The 14,842-nt window shown below is 34.8% G+C and overlaps 1 protein-coding gene across 8 annotated transcripts in view; it reads left to right on the top strand.

Annotated features, from left to right (window-relative positions):
- The window catches only part of IMMP2L (inner mitochondrial membrane peptidase subunit 2), a 462,993-nt gene extending 453,431 nt beyond the window's left edge, over window positions 1–9,562 (top strand). For all 8 annotated transcript variants that reach the window (XM_090137646.1, XM_031615686.2, XM_090137691.1 and 5 more), the window contains one exon: window positions 9,098–9,562. In XM_090137646.1, coding sequence (XP_089993772.1) covers window positions 9,098–9,217 — 120 coding nt within the window. In that variant the 3' untranslated portion in view covers window positions 9,218–9,562. The remainder of the gene's footprint in view (window positions 1–9,097) is intronic.
- Window positions 9,563–14,842: the final 5,280 nt, after the last annotated feature.

Here is a 14,842-nt window from a genome sequence, read left to right on the forward strand (position 1 = left end):
ACACAGACCTCTATTAAAAAGTCTTTTATAATTTTAATAACATATCATGCAGCTATTTAATGACATTTTGATATCCTAGCTGCTCATTGTATATTTACTCCCCATTGCTTTTCATAACTCATATTGCCAACAGCATGTTCTCTGTAAGTCAAACTGTTTCTGTATGCCATTTTGGAAGATAATATAAGCAAGCCTCACAGTAGAATCTTTTTTGAAATATCTAAGAGAAATAGTCTATTGTACATTGATCTTTTAAGATAAGAGAAAATCAACAGTATTGCAATAACCTCATTAGAATTTGGGAAATGTATAACAAATAACGGAGAACCTTTGAGTAGGCTGACAGATCTATTTGCTGAACATGGAGGCTATTGTTACTGAAAACTTTGGAACATTTATCCCAACTTTATAAAAGTCTTGCCTTGCCCAGTAATAGTTGCAGTATTGTAACATGTACCTTTTATTAAAATTAGAGCTGTTTTCTCATGTATTCCCATACGCCAGCTTTTCTTGCTTCCTCTGGACTTCTTTACTTTGTCTACTTTCCTTACCTCAGCATTTGATTACTGTAACGTGATCTCCCCTGGTGGGCAAGTCTCTACCAAGTAGAATTTAAAATAATTAGGATTCCCAGAAGTAATCCTTTATGGAGTCACCCATGCTGGAGCTGCCCTACAGTGCTGCTGGGGCAGCATTGGGATGGGATGTCCTCCATGATATCCCTTAGTGTCAGCACCTCTCAAGTTCATAAATAATCTGCCCTGATTTCTGAGAGTGGGTGCTCTCCTGAGCAACTTTGGTGTAATTTGGTCTGTCATCTCAGCATTTCGGTGCAGCTTTTCAGTGTCAGCCACTCATAATTAGCTTTGTGAGAGACAGGTTTTGCTGGACACTTCCACAAATGCATGCATGCTGGTAACAGAGTGGGAGTACCCCCATCTTGCAGCAGAGCTTAGAAGTTAGTCTCATGTCCGGAGCAATGCCATGGAGTGCACGCAGAGCTACATAGATGGGGTGATGAAACAGACATCATGGTCACACCTGCATGAGCATCAGCCCAGAGGGATGAATAGGGTCTGCAGAGGAACAGCGTAGTGAGACAGCAAATGCAATTGTGAGTTCAGGAAGCTGTGCTGTGACTCCTGCCCGTGTACTCCTGCATTACTGTGTTTGCATTAATGGCATACAACATATTAAAAATGGAAAGCAACTTCATTTGTAATGTACAGCATTTCTGCACAGTGTCCAAAGAATTCAGTCAAGAAATATGGTTCACATGATCAAAATCAGTGTAGTAAGATGAAAAATGTCACTTGTACTCACGTTCTTCTGACACTGTTGGCACTAACACAATGTGGTGCTGAATAGGAATTCACATTTGAAAGCTTTTATGTATTTATGAGTAATTAATACTTGGGATATAGCTAATGCTTTCTGTCTGAAGCTAATAAATATATTATAATAATTGTTTATAGCAACTCAATTTATTAATTCTTTTCAGTATTGAATTGCAAATCCATTACTGTTTTTTAATGTAGGGATCTGCCATGAATGCTATTAGTACATGTTGGTCTTCTATTGAGTTGCATTGCTTAGTGGCAATCTTATATAGCCTGTGAATTTTGTGCTTCATCCATTGAAATATTAAAAAGCTTTTAACTGTTGAATGATATTTGTTTATGTACAGCATACAAAGCATGTCATACTGTGAACTAAGCAAATTCTTTCACTGTTTTTTGTAACTAGAATTCTAAAATAAATAATAGATTGGTTTGTAAGCCACTTGTAGATCTATTTAGCATAAAGGTTCTGTTCATAAAGAAGAAAGAATAATTCCGAAGAATGCTATACTTTCTGAACATAAAAGACTAGTAGCACACTATGTTCACATTTTTTTTAAAGCACTTTTTTAGAAAACACAGAAAGAAACAAATGGGAAGGATCAAAGAAGTTAATTAGTCATAGTGTCCCTTTCAATAAAACATCCATGACAATTCCAAGAAAATACGCGGAGTTAAAACTGAGATAGAAGCTCATACAATATTTGTCCCAAACCTGCTACTACATTTAATTTAGTCAATGACTTTGACAACTGATGTCTTCACAAATGGAATAAAAAATACATTACTTGATTCTGATTCCTTTAAATCTACACCACTGTTATGAATGTTAATCATAGTTCAAGGTTAACTAGTCTCTATCTGCACTGTAACCATGGAAAGATGAAAAATATTCAATTCTTGGTGATATTTCTTTCCTTTACTTTACCTCTCTCATATCTTAAGGCTTAAAGGAGGCGTGTAGACAGGATAGAACAAAAGACAATGCAACCCATTGTTTTCAATATTTAGTATGTCACATTTTCAGTCAATAACCCAAGCTTTTCTTATAGTGCAGTGACCGTGCTCACCTTTTCTGATCTGAATAGCTTAAATTGCAACATCGCATTTGATTGGAGAATTCACTTATTTGAATTTCAGACAAATATTCTGTGACAAATATGCAAATATTATTCATTCTGGGAATCAGTCACTGCATTTGAAACATAATCCTGTCTTTCATGTCTTATTTTGTGACCATGTCTATGCTTATACATGTAGTACATGTGCATCATTTCAGAGTGTCACAATTTTTACTGTTTAAAACATTCACAAAATTAAATTATTGTCACAGTGTGATTTATATATTTCCAGACACTTTTATAGTATATTATCTAGCTAAATGAACACTTCTGAATTTGATAACCTTGATAGGGACCTTTCTGATTATACGGTAGTTCTGTGAAAGAAGATGCATATGGAATGCTTTATCTATACCTGGAGCTGCTGCTTCAGCTATCAAACTAATGGAAATGTAATGGAACACTTACGAGCAAAATTAATGGGCTGCATTCTTTTCTTTGTCACTAGATCTGTATGGCTCCATTAGGTCTGATTTGTTCAGGGATGAGAGGAAAGAATGATGAAGATGCCAGTATTTTGCTGTGTAGCTGAAAGGAATCTATCACTTCATGTTTTTAAATTCATGAGCTACTTAGCATCTTGATTTGCTAACCTTCAGCAAGCTGATATAAGTTAAAGAAAATCTGTTCTGGTATGGTTTTATTTACAAAATAATTTATTTATTCTCATCTTTCTGTGATTCTTTCTTTTATAAAAGAAGGAGGTCAAGGATATTTGTTTCTTCTGCCATTGTTCATTATCGCAGGTACTTCTAGCAGAGGAAGTGGTTTCTCTGGGATTTTACTATAATCCACTGGAATTTATTTTTATTGAGCCTTATTTCCTGCTACTGCACTTGATAGTAGTTGTTTCAAAGTTCAGCCATGTACAGAAAATGAAGTGTAATAGCAATCATGTTTACTTTCTATTAAAGTATGGATTTTCTGAAGAGACTAATTTACTGGGAGAATTCTCCGTGAGACCATTTTACACCTACAATCTAATATCAAAACCTGGTGTAACAACCTTTCTTAAGGACAAGCAATCTAATTTGACACAGACAGCGATACCATGTTATATATTTCTGTTAGTATTATAGCTGAAATACTGTATAGTTGCCCAGGTATTTCCGTCCTGAGGTTTTCTTTGAGACTTTTTGAACTCAGGAACTTTTTTCTCTTCTCATTAACCGTGTCTCTTTGGAGACAATTTTCAAGCTCCACACAAATTTGGCATTCCCTATCTTCCAGAATTTGTGTATAGTTAGTTAAGCTACAGCTAGTTGGCTAATATAATGTAGGTAACAGGGATAAGAATTACTAGGTATGGAAAAATTAGTTAAATCTGTTGGTTTTCTCAAATGGTGTCTATAAATCATCTATCTGTAAATCACCCTAATTATCTCCCTATTAGGGGGTCTTTTACCTACTGTGTATAAGCACCATTCAGAACCTCTGGTTCTGGGAGTAGTAAATATTCCAAATGCAGTCTGAATAGAACTCTGCTGCTACAGAAATCCCCCCAACTCCATCCCCAATGATTTTGCGTTATGAAGCAGACAATTTGAGAAGAAAATTTAAAGTACAGCTGATGTTCCATAGTGCTGAGCGCGTGAAATGCTATGTATGAAGTTTCTTTGCTGACGTGTATATGAACAAGAAAATATAGTGAGAATGTAGTACTTCAGAGAATAGAAAGCATAATTTGAAACACTAACTGTGATCAGTAATATTTTCTTTTTGATTTGAGTGAACTTCAGTTTTTGTGTTTGCTTATTTACCAGTGTGCATGGTTTTTGGAAGGCCTGTGGAATACTGCTAGAACAACCTATGAGAGTAAAGCAAAACTGATTCTTCAAAATCAGAGGCTGATGCATGCCTCAAAAATTGTGATTTTGTAGCAGTTAATAAAATCTCTCTGGTATACAGATTATAGTCTGCTGTGGTTATAATTTAATTCTGTTTATATCCATTTTTGTTCTCTTCAGTGGAATTTAAAGGATGCACAATTTAAACGTTTAGGTATTAATGGGAACAGGAGACAACATATGAATTAGTAATTGAGATGTTTCTAATCTTAAGCTGTATGAAACAAAATCATTTTAAGACAGCACTTTCAAATAGTATTTCCTTCTTCAGAAGAAGTGTATTTGTATTCACACATTTATTCAAATACACTTTCAGTAAGGATTGTTATGTTGATCCAGTGTTAAAGATTACTGCTGTGCTTTATAATCTTCCTGTTGTCTTTGCATATTTATCTGTGTCAGATAAAGCTATTCCAAAATTTCTTACATTATTTTATACTTCTTTAAACACTTGTCCTCCTCGGAAAGACAGGAAAAGAGTGTTTTATCAAGTTTTATAGCCATCCTAAATTCTTCACCATAAGAACTCTGCTGCTGATGGTTCTCTCTCATTCTCTTAATACAAATCCTGACATGTTTTTTGCCTTCTTTTTGCATTGATTGGCAACTCCTTTTTATTTGTATTTATTATACATTCTAAATTTTATTGATATTGTTTATTCCTTGTTCTTTTGAACTCCTTTTTGTTCATTTTGATAGCCTTATATTCTTTTCGTCCAGCTCTTCAGACATTTAAGTGACCATTGCTGAGCTGTTTTTAAGCTTACAGTCTGCAGAGTCATTCTGTACCCATTTATTATTGTACCATACCTATAGTCCTGAAATCCACATAAGGGCATAAAAATTTAATTTTACATAAAATAGTAACTTTTTGCTATATACAAAAACCTGTAATTATGCCAAAAGTTTATAGCAGATACAAGGAAATATAATCAATATAAACAAAATTATAACAAATTAGATAATAGCTACCTAATCATTAGGAAAAAAAAAAAAAAATGCAGCTAAACAAACTAAATCAAAACTGCAGGCAGGCAGGCAAAATTCAAACAAAGCCTGGGAAGAAAATTCTTAGAGAGCTGGTAGCATGTTACTTGAAATGGCAATACAGGCTTACAGAGTTACAAAAACAGCAGAACAAACACTCTTGTATTGCTTGTATTGTTTTACTATTACTTCTAATTGCAAGTCCACTGCTTAGGAAGTCTAGATTAAAAATTGTTGTAAAGGCCTATTCTTTGTTTCTCCACTGCTCTTTCTCGGGCTACATTCTGTGCTGCTGTACTTCATTGTTTCATTGTTGTTACAGAATTTGAAATGTTGGCTGTTTTAGCTAGATCCTAATCACCATAGGTTCAAGGAGAAGAAAAAAGCAAAGAGAAACCTGTGAAGAATCCTCCTAACCTAAAGTGATTTTGCAGCTAAGTTCAGGAGTAGCTACAATACCTATTTTTCCTTTCTTACACTAGCCATACTATGCTCTAACTTGGGTTTATGGGTGGGATATTTTTTTATTAGTTTCAAATCCAATGATGGTCAGCAGTAGCTGTATTTAGTAGCAGCCTGAGAAAGCTGCAAATACCCCTCCTTGTTAGGGTTGCATTCTTATCCAGACTTTTTCTTTTCTTGAAATGTGGACTGAGGACCTGGATTCCTATAAGGAATTTGGTGTGCACCTCTACATGCTTCTTCTCCAAGAATTCTGACACTGTATCAATGCTGCTTTTCCCATTATGATTGGAGATTAGAAAAGGAATCAAGCTAAGAGGCAGTGAAGATTTCAAATACCAGAGAAGAGAGCACAGTCTGTAAATCTGTGAGCATTTTAAAAAGACATATTTTGGAATCAAGAAAGGTAATATAAGCCTCTTTACCAACAGAGGTGCATTTATCCACCTGTGAGGAAGAAAGACGTAAATTCCACTGCTGATAGCGTTATCAAGGCTAGGGTTATCTTTTCCTAATGTGGTGCCAAAATTAATCAGTTTCCACACAACTAACATAGTAACAACAAGCAAACTTCAAGGAAATTTAGCTTTAATCACAGTAACAGTGCCAAAATAATATTATTCTTTCAAAACATGTTCTGCAGATATAACTTCTATGTTAAAAAGAACAAAAAAGTTTATCAGTTGGTCAGTTACATATTTAAATATTAAAAATATAAAATTAATGCCCAAACTGCTCAAATTAGGTAGAATAGTATTGATTCAGCTCAGAATAACGCCTGTTGTTGCCACAGCAAGATTAAAAATTAGCCTTTAATATAGAATAAGATTCTACTATTTAGATTGCTGATACCTCTTGGTCCTCAGAGTTGTTGCATGGAAAGGGTTAATTTTTCTTACAGTTAAAACAGTATTTTGGGGTGAAGTTATTTTCCTAAGAGAGTAAATCTCTCCTTTAGTAGATTATTTCAGTATTTCACTGTTGTGACAGAAAGTGTAGCCTCTCTGTTCACCCTCTGTCCACTTCTAACCTTGATGAGGGTAAATCCATTAACAGGGGCAGGTTATTCTCTACGAGCGATTGTGTTCTTCCTCAGTGAAATTCATGACTGCTGTAGTGACTACAGAATAATAATAGGCAATGGACAAAAGTTATTAAGGTTCTTTGCAGAAGTCAGACAGCAAGGTGCTTTAAAAGTAAGCTTTTGAGTTATTTTAAAAGAAGCCCCATAGCATCAGTGTCATTTGTTATTTAGTAAAGACTTCCATAGCCCTACAATATCCATTTTTCCTTTTTAGCACTAGTCATGTTGTCCTCTAAATCAGGTTTATGGGAAGGATATTTCTTTATTAGTTTCAAGTCAGATGATGGTCAGTAGAAGTATTCCTCTGGGCAAAATTATTCCCTGTCTGAGCTTCAAACAAGTTTTGATTCATTTATTATATTCTCAGTCTGTGTGCAGACCTCCTACTGACATCAGTAACAAGCAGTGCACTGAGGAAAACACAGAGCTTTGAAAATGAGATGTTATTTGTGTTAGAGAAGAGTATTTTAACATTTATCTCTGTACTAATGCTGTCACATTTTATATGCAGTAGTGATGTTTGCAGTAGTTCTATATTTTGGCACCAGCCTGTAATGTGTGTGCCATCGTGCTGTATATTCACAGAACTAATCCCTGTGGTAATTTTACATTTGCAGGCCACTTTATGGAATAATTGAGATAAAGGATATTGTGAATTCTATAAATATCAAACAACCTACACAGAAGTATGTCAAGACTTAAAAAAAAAAAAAAAAATAGCTAAATCCTATCAAAAAGGAGTTGTTACTTATCAGTCTGGTTATACATTGTCCTTTGCTTAAGTGCAGGAAAAGGAGGCAGTGGATCAGGTAAATAAATGATCCTTGCAAGGGATCAAACAAGCAAAATATAATGCTAGACTGCAGTTTCAGTGATCTACTCTAGATTCTTTTAGATATTGTGGGTTATTAGGTAGCTAAATTATATTCAAGTAATTCAGCACTTGCTTCATCAAACTACAGAATATGGAATTAGATATAGACCACTTCAGCTTCACTGATTTAATTATGTAGTGGAGAGAGAATGGTGAATATACATTAATCCTATGAAATGAAATCAAGAAAATTAGCTGAAGATATTCCTAGAGGGCTATTTGGTGTCCATTTGCATAAAATGCTGAATTACCTGCTTACTGAAATCACTTTATTTTTTGTGATGAGAAATAGATGGGATTGAAGTAGTGGGTTTACATAAAAATTTAAGCAGGAATGTACAGGTTCAAACCAGAAGTTCATTTAAATTCTTAAGTGAAATCTGAAGGAGCAGTCTCAAGAGAATGGGGCCAGACTCTTTACAGTGGTGCCCAGTAATAGGATGAGAGCCAGCAGGCACAAGCTGAAACACAGGCAATGCCATGTGAGCATGAGGAAAAAATTATTTACTGTGAGGGTGATGGAGTACTGGCACAGGTTGCTCAGATAGGTTGTGGAGTCTCCTTCCTGGAAATATTCAAAAGCTTCCTGGACACAGTTCTGGCTAATGTGCCTTAGGGAAACATGTTTAAGCGGTGAGTTTGGACTAGATAATCTCCATAGATCCTTTCTATTCTCAACTATTCTATGATTCTGTGGTTTGTAAAGTAAAACTGTTGAAATAATACATTAATATATAATAAGATATAAAATATTTACAAAACATATGAATGAAGTGTAAGGTAGTCCTAGGAGTTAAAAAACCTTTGATTTTTAAATGTATTTCCAATTATTCTGCCAGAAGTACATTTTTATCCTAGGGAAATATTTATAGTTCAGAGTAGTTTCTATTTTTGGTTGGAGACAAAATGGAATTTGAAAAGGCAGTGATGAAGTACAGAATGCTTGAGAAAAGCCAACATCATAGTGTCGTTAGTGTTGCTCAAACCTGAGACACAGGTTCTGTTTAAATTATTCAGAATAGATAGTTTAACCTTTTTCTGCCATGCCCAGCATAGGTAATTAACACTAGCTTTCAGACGGTTATATAATACCTCATCTGTTCTGACCAGTTGCTGCTTCTTGAGCCTGAAAAAACACTCCTAGTTCATGTTTGTTATAAACCACACAATTCCATTTTTCTGGGATTCACAAAATGTATTACCAAAGCAAACAAAAAGTTGTTATTGAAGCAGTATGTTTTTCTTTCGTTACATGCAATAGATGTTCTTTGTGCATGCAAAGCTCTCTGATTGTTCTAACCTGTCAACATGTGCCTTATACCTCTCAGAGTTCATTTAATTTTCAGTTTTTATTGATAATATGCATTTCATTTTGGGTACAGGTTTCTCTTGGACTTCTACATGCTCGTGCTACTCATATCCTCTGGCCTCCAAAACGCTGGCAGAAGTTACAACCAATGCTACCTCCAGAGCGCAAACCTCTCCAGAGAGAGCAAGAGTGACCTAAACATTTAGATGAAAAAACAAGGAGTGAAGTTTAGCCAGCAAGAAAAGCCATGGTTTTATTATCAGCTGTAAAAGCTTTGCCAAGGGTGGTTTAATAACCAAGTACCATATCAGCAAATTAATACAACATCTTCAAGTTAAAATGCCTTTAGTGTATAGTGTTTGTTTCTTTGCTTTTTAATCTCAAACAGTTGTGCATTGTGCATATTTGGATTGAAATAGTTACACATTTCTTGTAGGTTTGAATGTTCCATCTACATTTTTTGTGTTATTATGTTTGTACCTGTGCTTCTCTGGATAAGAAATTATTAAAAACGTCAATAAAACATTTTAATCTTTTACATTCAGCTTTTTTCTTTAGTAGCTGAACAGACTGTTCATTGTTATTGTTGATTGCATATGAAAAAAAACAACGCATTTAAACATAATATGTTTGGGCGTCTCCTGTAATTTCTAATAGTGAATAATGAGTATTTCTATGGCTGAAAAGTTAATCATATATGCTATAACATTTTTTCAAAAAGCTAATGAGATATTATTTCTTTTAATGAAGCTTGTGTTTGTTACTAAACTGAGTAAATTTTGCTTAATTTTAATGTCTCTTTTGGGACTGCTTTTATAAACATTCCTTGTATATCTTGGTGAAGTAGATATTTAGAAAAAATATATGCCAATCATATTGCAGTACATGAATATAATACTTCATTCATTTCTCAACTACAGTAAATCATTGTTAGTACTGAGTGCCACATTTAGTTAAAAATATGTCATTAATATGAGTACTATACAATTAGTAATATAAATACATTAAAATGCAAATACCTTCTTTGAATGTGCAGTAAAGCTTCTACATACATAAGTGTTGAGAACAGGAAAAAATGACGTTTTCAGTTGCAGATTAATGAGTCAGCTTACTTTCATATTTATTGAATTTTACTACAGATAGGATAGTACTTATAAAATTTAAAATCACACAAAATTTCTTTAAACATTTCAGCTAAAATCATGCAATTATCAGAAATTCAGACAAGATGATAATATGCCACATTTCTTTGAAGCCACATATCTAATTGTGTATTACTTAGATTGTGGGTTCATTCATAGTGAAAAAGCTCTACTTCTGTCCAATCTTCTTAAATATTCCCCTGGTACTCACCACTGATGAGGCCCTACCTTGAATACTGTGCTCAGTTTTGGGTTCCTCACTATGAGAAAGGCAATGAAGCATGTGTGAAGAAGGACAAAGAAGATGGTGAGGGGTCTGGAGGACATGTCTTATGATGAGTGACTGAGGGAACTGGGATTGTTCAGTCTGGAGAAGAGGAAGCTCAGGCAGGACCTTATTGCTACCTCTAACTGAAAGAAAGATGTAGTGAGGTGGCGTTAAGCCTCTTCTCTGAGGTAGTGATTGATCAAGAGGACTAGAGGCAATGGCCTTAAATTGCACCAGGGGACCAGCGGAGGAGCTGACTGTATTACTGACTTGAGAAAGATTATTCATTATCCAGAGTGTGAAGAGCAGACCATTTTACCAAAAGCAGAAAGGACCAATCAGCAGCAGTAACATATAACCACGTATTACAAGGCATTTCAGATATATTATTTTCAGTCTTCAGATATGAAACACACTTAAACCTGGCTCTAATGAAATCAGTGGCAAAAGTTTCCTGGACTCAAATTATGAAGGATACATCAGCGTCTTTTGTCTTCAACTACAAGCTTTCTGGTGTTTTGGTGCTTGCTCATGTCTGCAGCACAATAGGAAACAGGCTCCATAGGTAGTCTATATGAATTAGGATAAGGGACTCATAGGATATTAGGAAATATGTTGATATGACATTTTAAGTCATTTTTCTTTCTTTTTTTTTTTTTTTTTTTTTCTCTCTGAGGAGACACGTAAATACTATTTAGGAATACATGGAATTGCATCTGCCTCTAAATTCCAGATTGCACTTGTAAACCAAGGAGTGGTTAATGGAGTTTCTCCATTAAAGATTACAAAGATTCAAGGGGTAGATTTTTATGTGTGTGCTAAGTTAGATTATGGTCAACATACATTAGTACCTAATGCTTAGAAGGCTTGGTCACTAAAACAGAATCTGGCATCTATGTCACCTAGACTGCCTAAAAGGTGTATGGAAAGACTGGAGTGCCAGAGTCAAAAAGCTGAGAAGGGCAGTATTTAATTACCATGTTTAAGATGATGGAGACATGATTGAAAACAGATCCGCAACAAACTCTGAGGCTATAATGGCTCCATGAGGGAATCCATCACCTGGGACCATACTTTTGAGGCTTTATTTCAGCATACATCTTGAGAGAAATGTGCTTAGACTATCTTCTACATGATAGCTGAATGGCTAATATAATCACGTACAAAATATTGAGGTACATGTTCAAGCTTTTCCTTAGCCTGAAAGCTTACACCAGACAGATAACATGCTACAATGAAATGTACGGCTTGGTAGATGAGGGAAGAGCAGGATATTGTACAAGAAATGATATTCAGGGAAATACAAAAAACTATAAGGAGCAAAATGATGGAGAAAAGCTGAAATACTTTTTGCCATAGAACTCTCACCAACAGAATCTCTTAACTTGTGACCAAGATAAGATATACACCTTTTTAAAGAATATCCACAATAGGAAACAAATTTCTGTAAATGCCTGGCAGAATCTATAATAGCATTACCTAACACCTCCTAGAAAGGTCAGCCAATTTTTAGCATTTTATTTTCAGTGAAAAGTAGGCTGTTAAGTCTTCAAAGAGGAAGAACAATTATGTCCAAAAATAGAAACAAGGTGAAATTTGAAATAGAGAAACTCACAAACACTGACAAAAATTATGACTAAGATGGAAACCTCCACTTTTAGGCTTTAAACAAAATGCCTTACACTTTATTTCAGCAGCTATTAGGATTTCTTTTCTTCCTGCCAGACCTGTAAAACAATGCGGAGTAAATGGAAATGCAATGCTACGATCTTTTAAGTAGTTCTTCATGAAAACACTGTGTGTTAAGGGAATTATCTTCTCAAACTTTCTGTGCCTAAAGTTTGGAAAATAGCTGGGATAAAAGACATTTCTCAACTCTTTTTTTCTCCCTTGCTTTTTCATCAGTATCAAATATCAGTTGACATAACACTGTGAGTAAACAGCAGTGACGTTTTTGGCTATTACATATATAAATACATGTTTTATCTCCTTTAAGATAATAATAATTGTCCCTAATGGATAGTTCTTCCCTACAAGCAGAAAAGACCTCAGAATTCATAGGAGGATCCAGAATCACAGTGGAATTTTTAGGGCTATTTGTGAAGAAGGAATATCAAATCTTCCATAGAATTTCCAAGTCCAGATTCACTTCAGACAACTAACTGAGGCTGTAAGCATAGTCAGTTCCCTGCTTAATTGATCCACTCTGAGAATCCACAAGAGAAGTGGGTTGAGCCTTTCTATGAAAGGTCTCAGTTTCTTTTCAGTGAGTCAAAAAGAACATTTGGTGGCTTTAGTTAAGTTCCATCGGACAGCCTTGATTTTTAAATGATTTGGTTCTTTGCACAGCAGAACAACATAAGAACACTATAATAAATCAGAATCAAGGCCAAATTGTCTCCTGCTTTTGCTTGAATTTTATTGCATAGATTAATCTTGAACTTCCCTTGGATCCCACAAAACTACATAGATGCAAGCTTCTCCGAGTGATGATTTCTTTCTTGACAGATTGCTCATAGTTACAGAGCACTCAGGCAGGTAATATCTAAAAGATTTTTAAAATAATTTCAACAGATCTAATGTATATTTATTCACAGAAATATTGAAGTTTTAGACATTTTTCTTTAACTCTCACATTCAAATTGTTTGAAAATTTTGCTGTTTATGTCACATCTTGCACAAGGAAAACATCTGAATAAACACTACAGGTAAATAAAAATGTTCACATTCCAAACAACTTATCCTTTGTGTTAGCTGTGTTGTGGATTGATGGTAAACTATCACTGAGATCTCATTCATATTGCATACTCTAGAAATAAGTAGGTGTTCTAGGTGAACAAATGGAAGAATGTGTACTTATACTATTTCTTAAATGTTCACACAAAAATTTTATTCTAGGTCTTTGCAAATATGCCCAAAATTAATTATACAAGTAAGTGTAGTCTTTTTTTTAGCCATGCTAAACACAGTAGTACCTAGAAAGTTCAGCAAACAGTAAGAATTTCTGTTCACTCTCTGCAGTTGGTTTAACTTATATAGCACAGTTCCAAATCCAAGCCTGACACTGAGTTCCCAATAACTTCATCCCAAGCATGAAATCACCTGTTCTTCGGGGGTTGATTTTTCAGTACTTTTAAAAGCAGATCTTATTACTTCTAAGGCATCTTAACTTGGCATGGTTAATTTGCTGAATCAGTGCCCAATACTGAAAATCATTGCAAGGGCCTGATACTGAGTTTGAACATTTATGCTTTTTTTGTAAATGGATTTAAAAAAGAGAATGATTTGCTCTGCTCTGTCTTTTTAAATAATCTGCATTTGAAACAGATCCTTCTCAGATGCAAGCAAGTGAATGCTTTTGAAAAACACTGAGTACTTCTGATGGGATTTTCTAACAATACTTCAATGACTTAAATGTACAAGTTCAATTGAAAAATGATGGAACTTTCCAACTTAAATAATTTTGGGATAAATCCAAAGAGTGAATTAGAAATCTGGCAGTCAGCACAAGTGCTTAATTCTATCACTTATTCAGAGTGAGTGTAGTCTTTCTTGTGTATTTGTTTTTTTGTTTTTTTTTTTTCTCTCTCTTTTTCTCCCTTTCTTTCTTTCACACACATAAACACATCCATGCATAGATGTTACTTAATCCTCTAGTTATCTAAAGGATTAAAAGCTACTTTCACAAAAGATTTCAGGTGCTGTACTACCTCTTTAGGGGCTTAATATCTTTAATCTAAATGTCCAGTCTCCATATACAATAAATATGAATTACTTATGTAATAATGAGATTTCTGCATTACACTGAACTGTCCAAACAGTCCAAAGATAGGAAAGTTGGCCTCTAAGATTGCATCAACACTAATAAATTAGGCCTGCCTGTGAAGCATCTCTGGTTTACAGTTTGGTTTCAGGGCAACACTTCTTAACATTTATTCACACAGCTCCCAAAGTTCATGAGTTTATGTCAGCTTGTGTCTATTCTTACAGGTAGTTTGAACAGCCCCTCTTTTGGAGAATAGTAACTAATTTAACAGTATGAATATGGACCATTGGTATCATTGCCAGACAATGAATGGATCTAGACTCACTTCATTTGCCTGTGAAGATTTAACAAAAAGGAGACAGTAGACATTGCTCTTGGGACTTAGACACCACTGTCTTCATTGCCCCATCTGCCCCAGCTGCTTAGCACAGCTGTTTTCTGTGCTTGTTATTCATACTCCCATTTTCCTTTGTTAGACTTTGTCTAAGCTGCAGAAAAGTGAGTATCTACTTCACAGGAAGGATTTGAATCTATATGGCCCAAAAACACCTTTGTCTTTTTGAATTTTAGCATAAATAATCTAGATGATTGGAGCATTTCATCTTGTCTTCTTACCACCCATGTTTGTTCTTGCAATATTTG

This window comes from Phasianus colchicus, chromosome 1, assembly GCF_987193195.1.
Source record: "Phasianus colchicus chromosome 1, bPhaCol1.hap1.1, whole genome shotgun sequence".
NCBI classification, from domain to species: Eukaryota; Metazoa; Chordata; class Aves; order Galliformes; family Phasianidae; genus Phasianus; species Phasianus colchicus.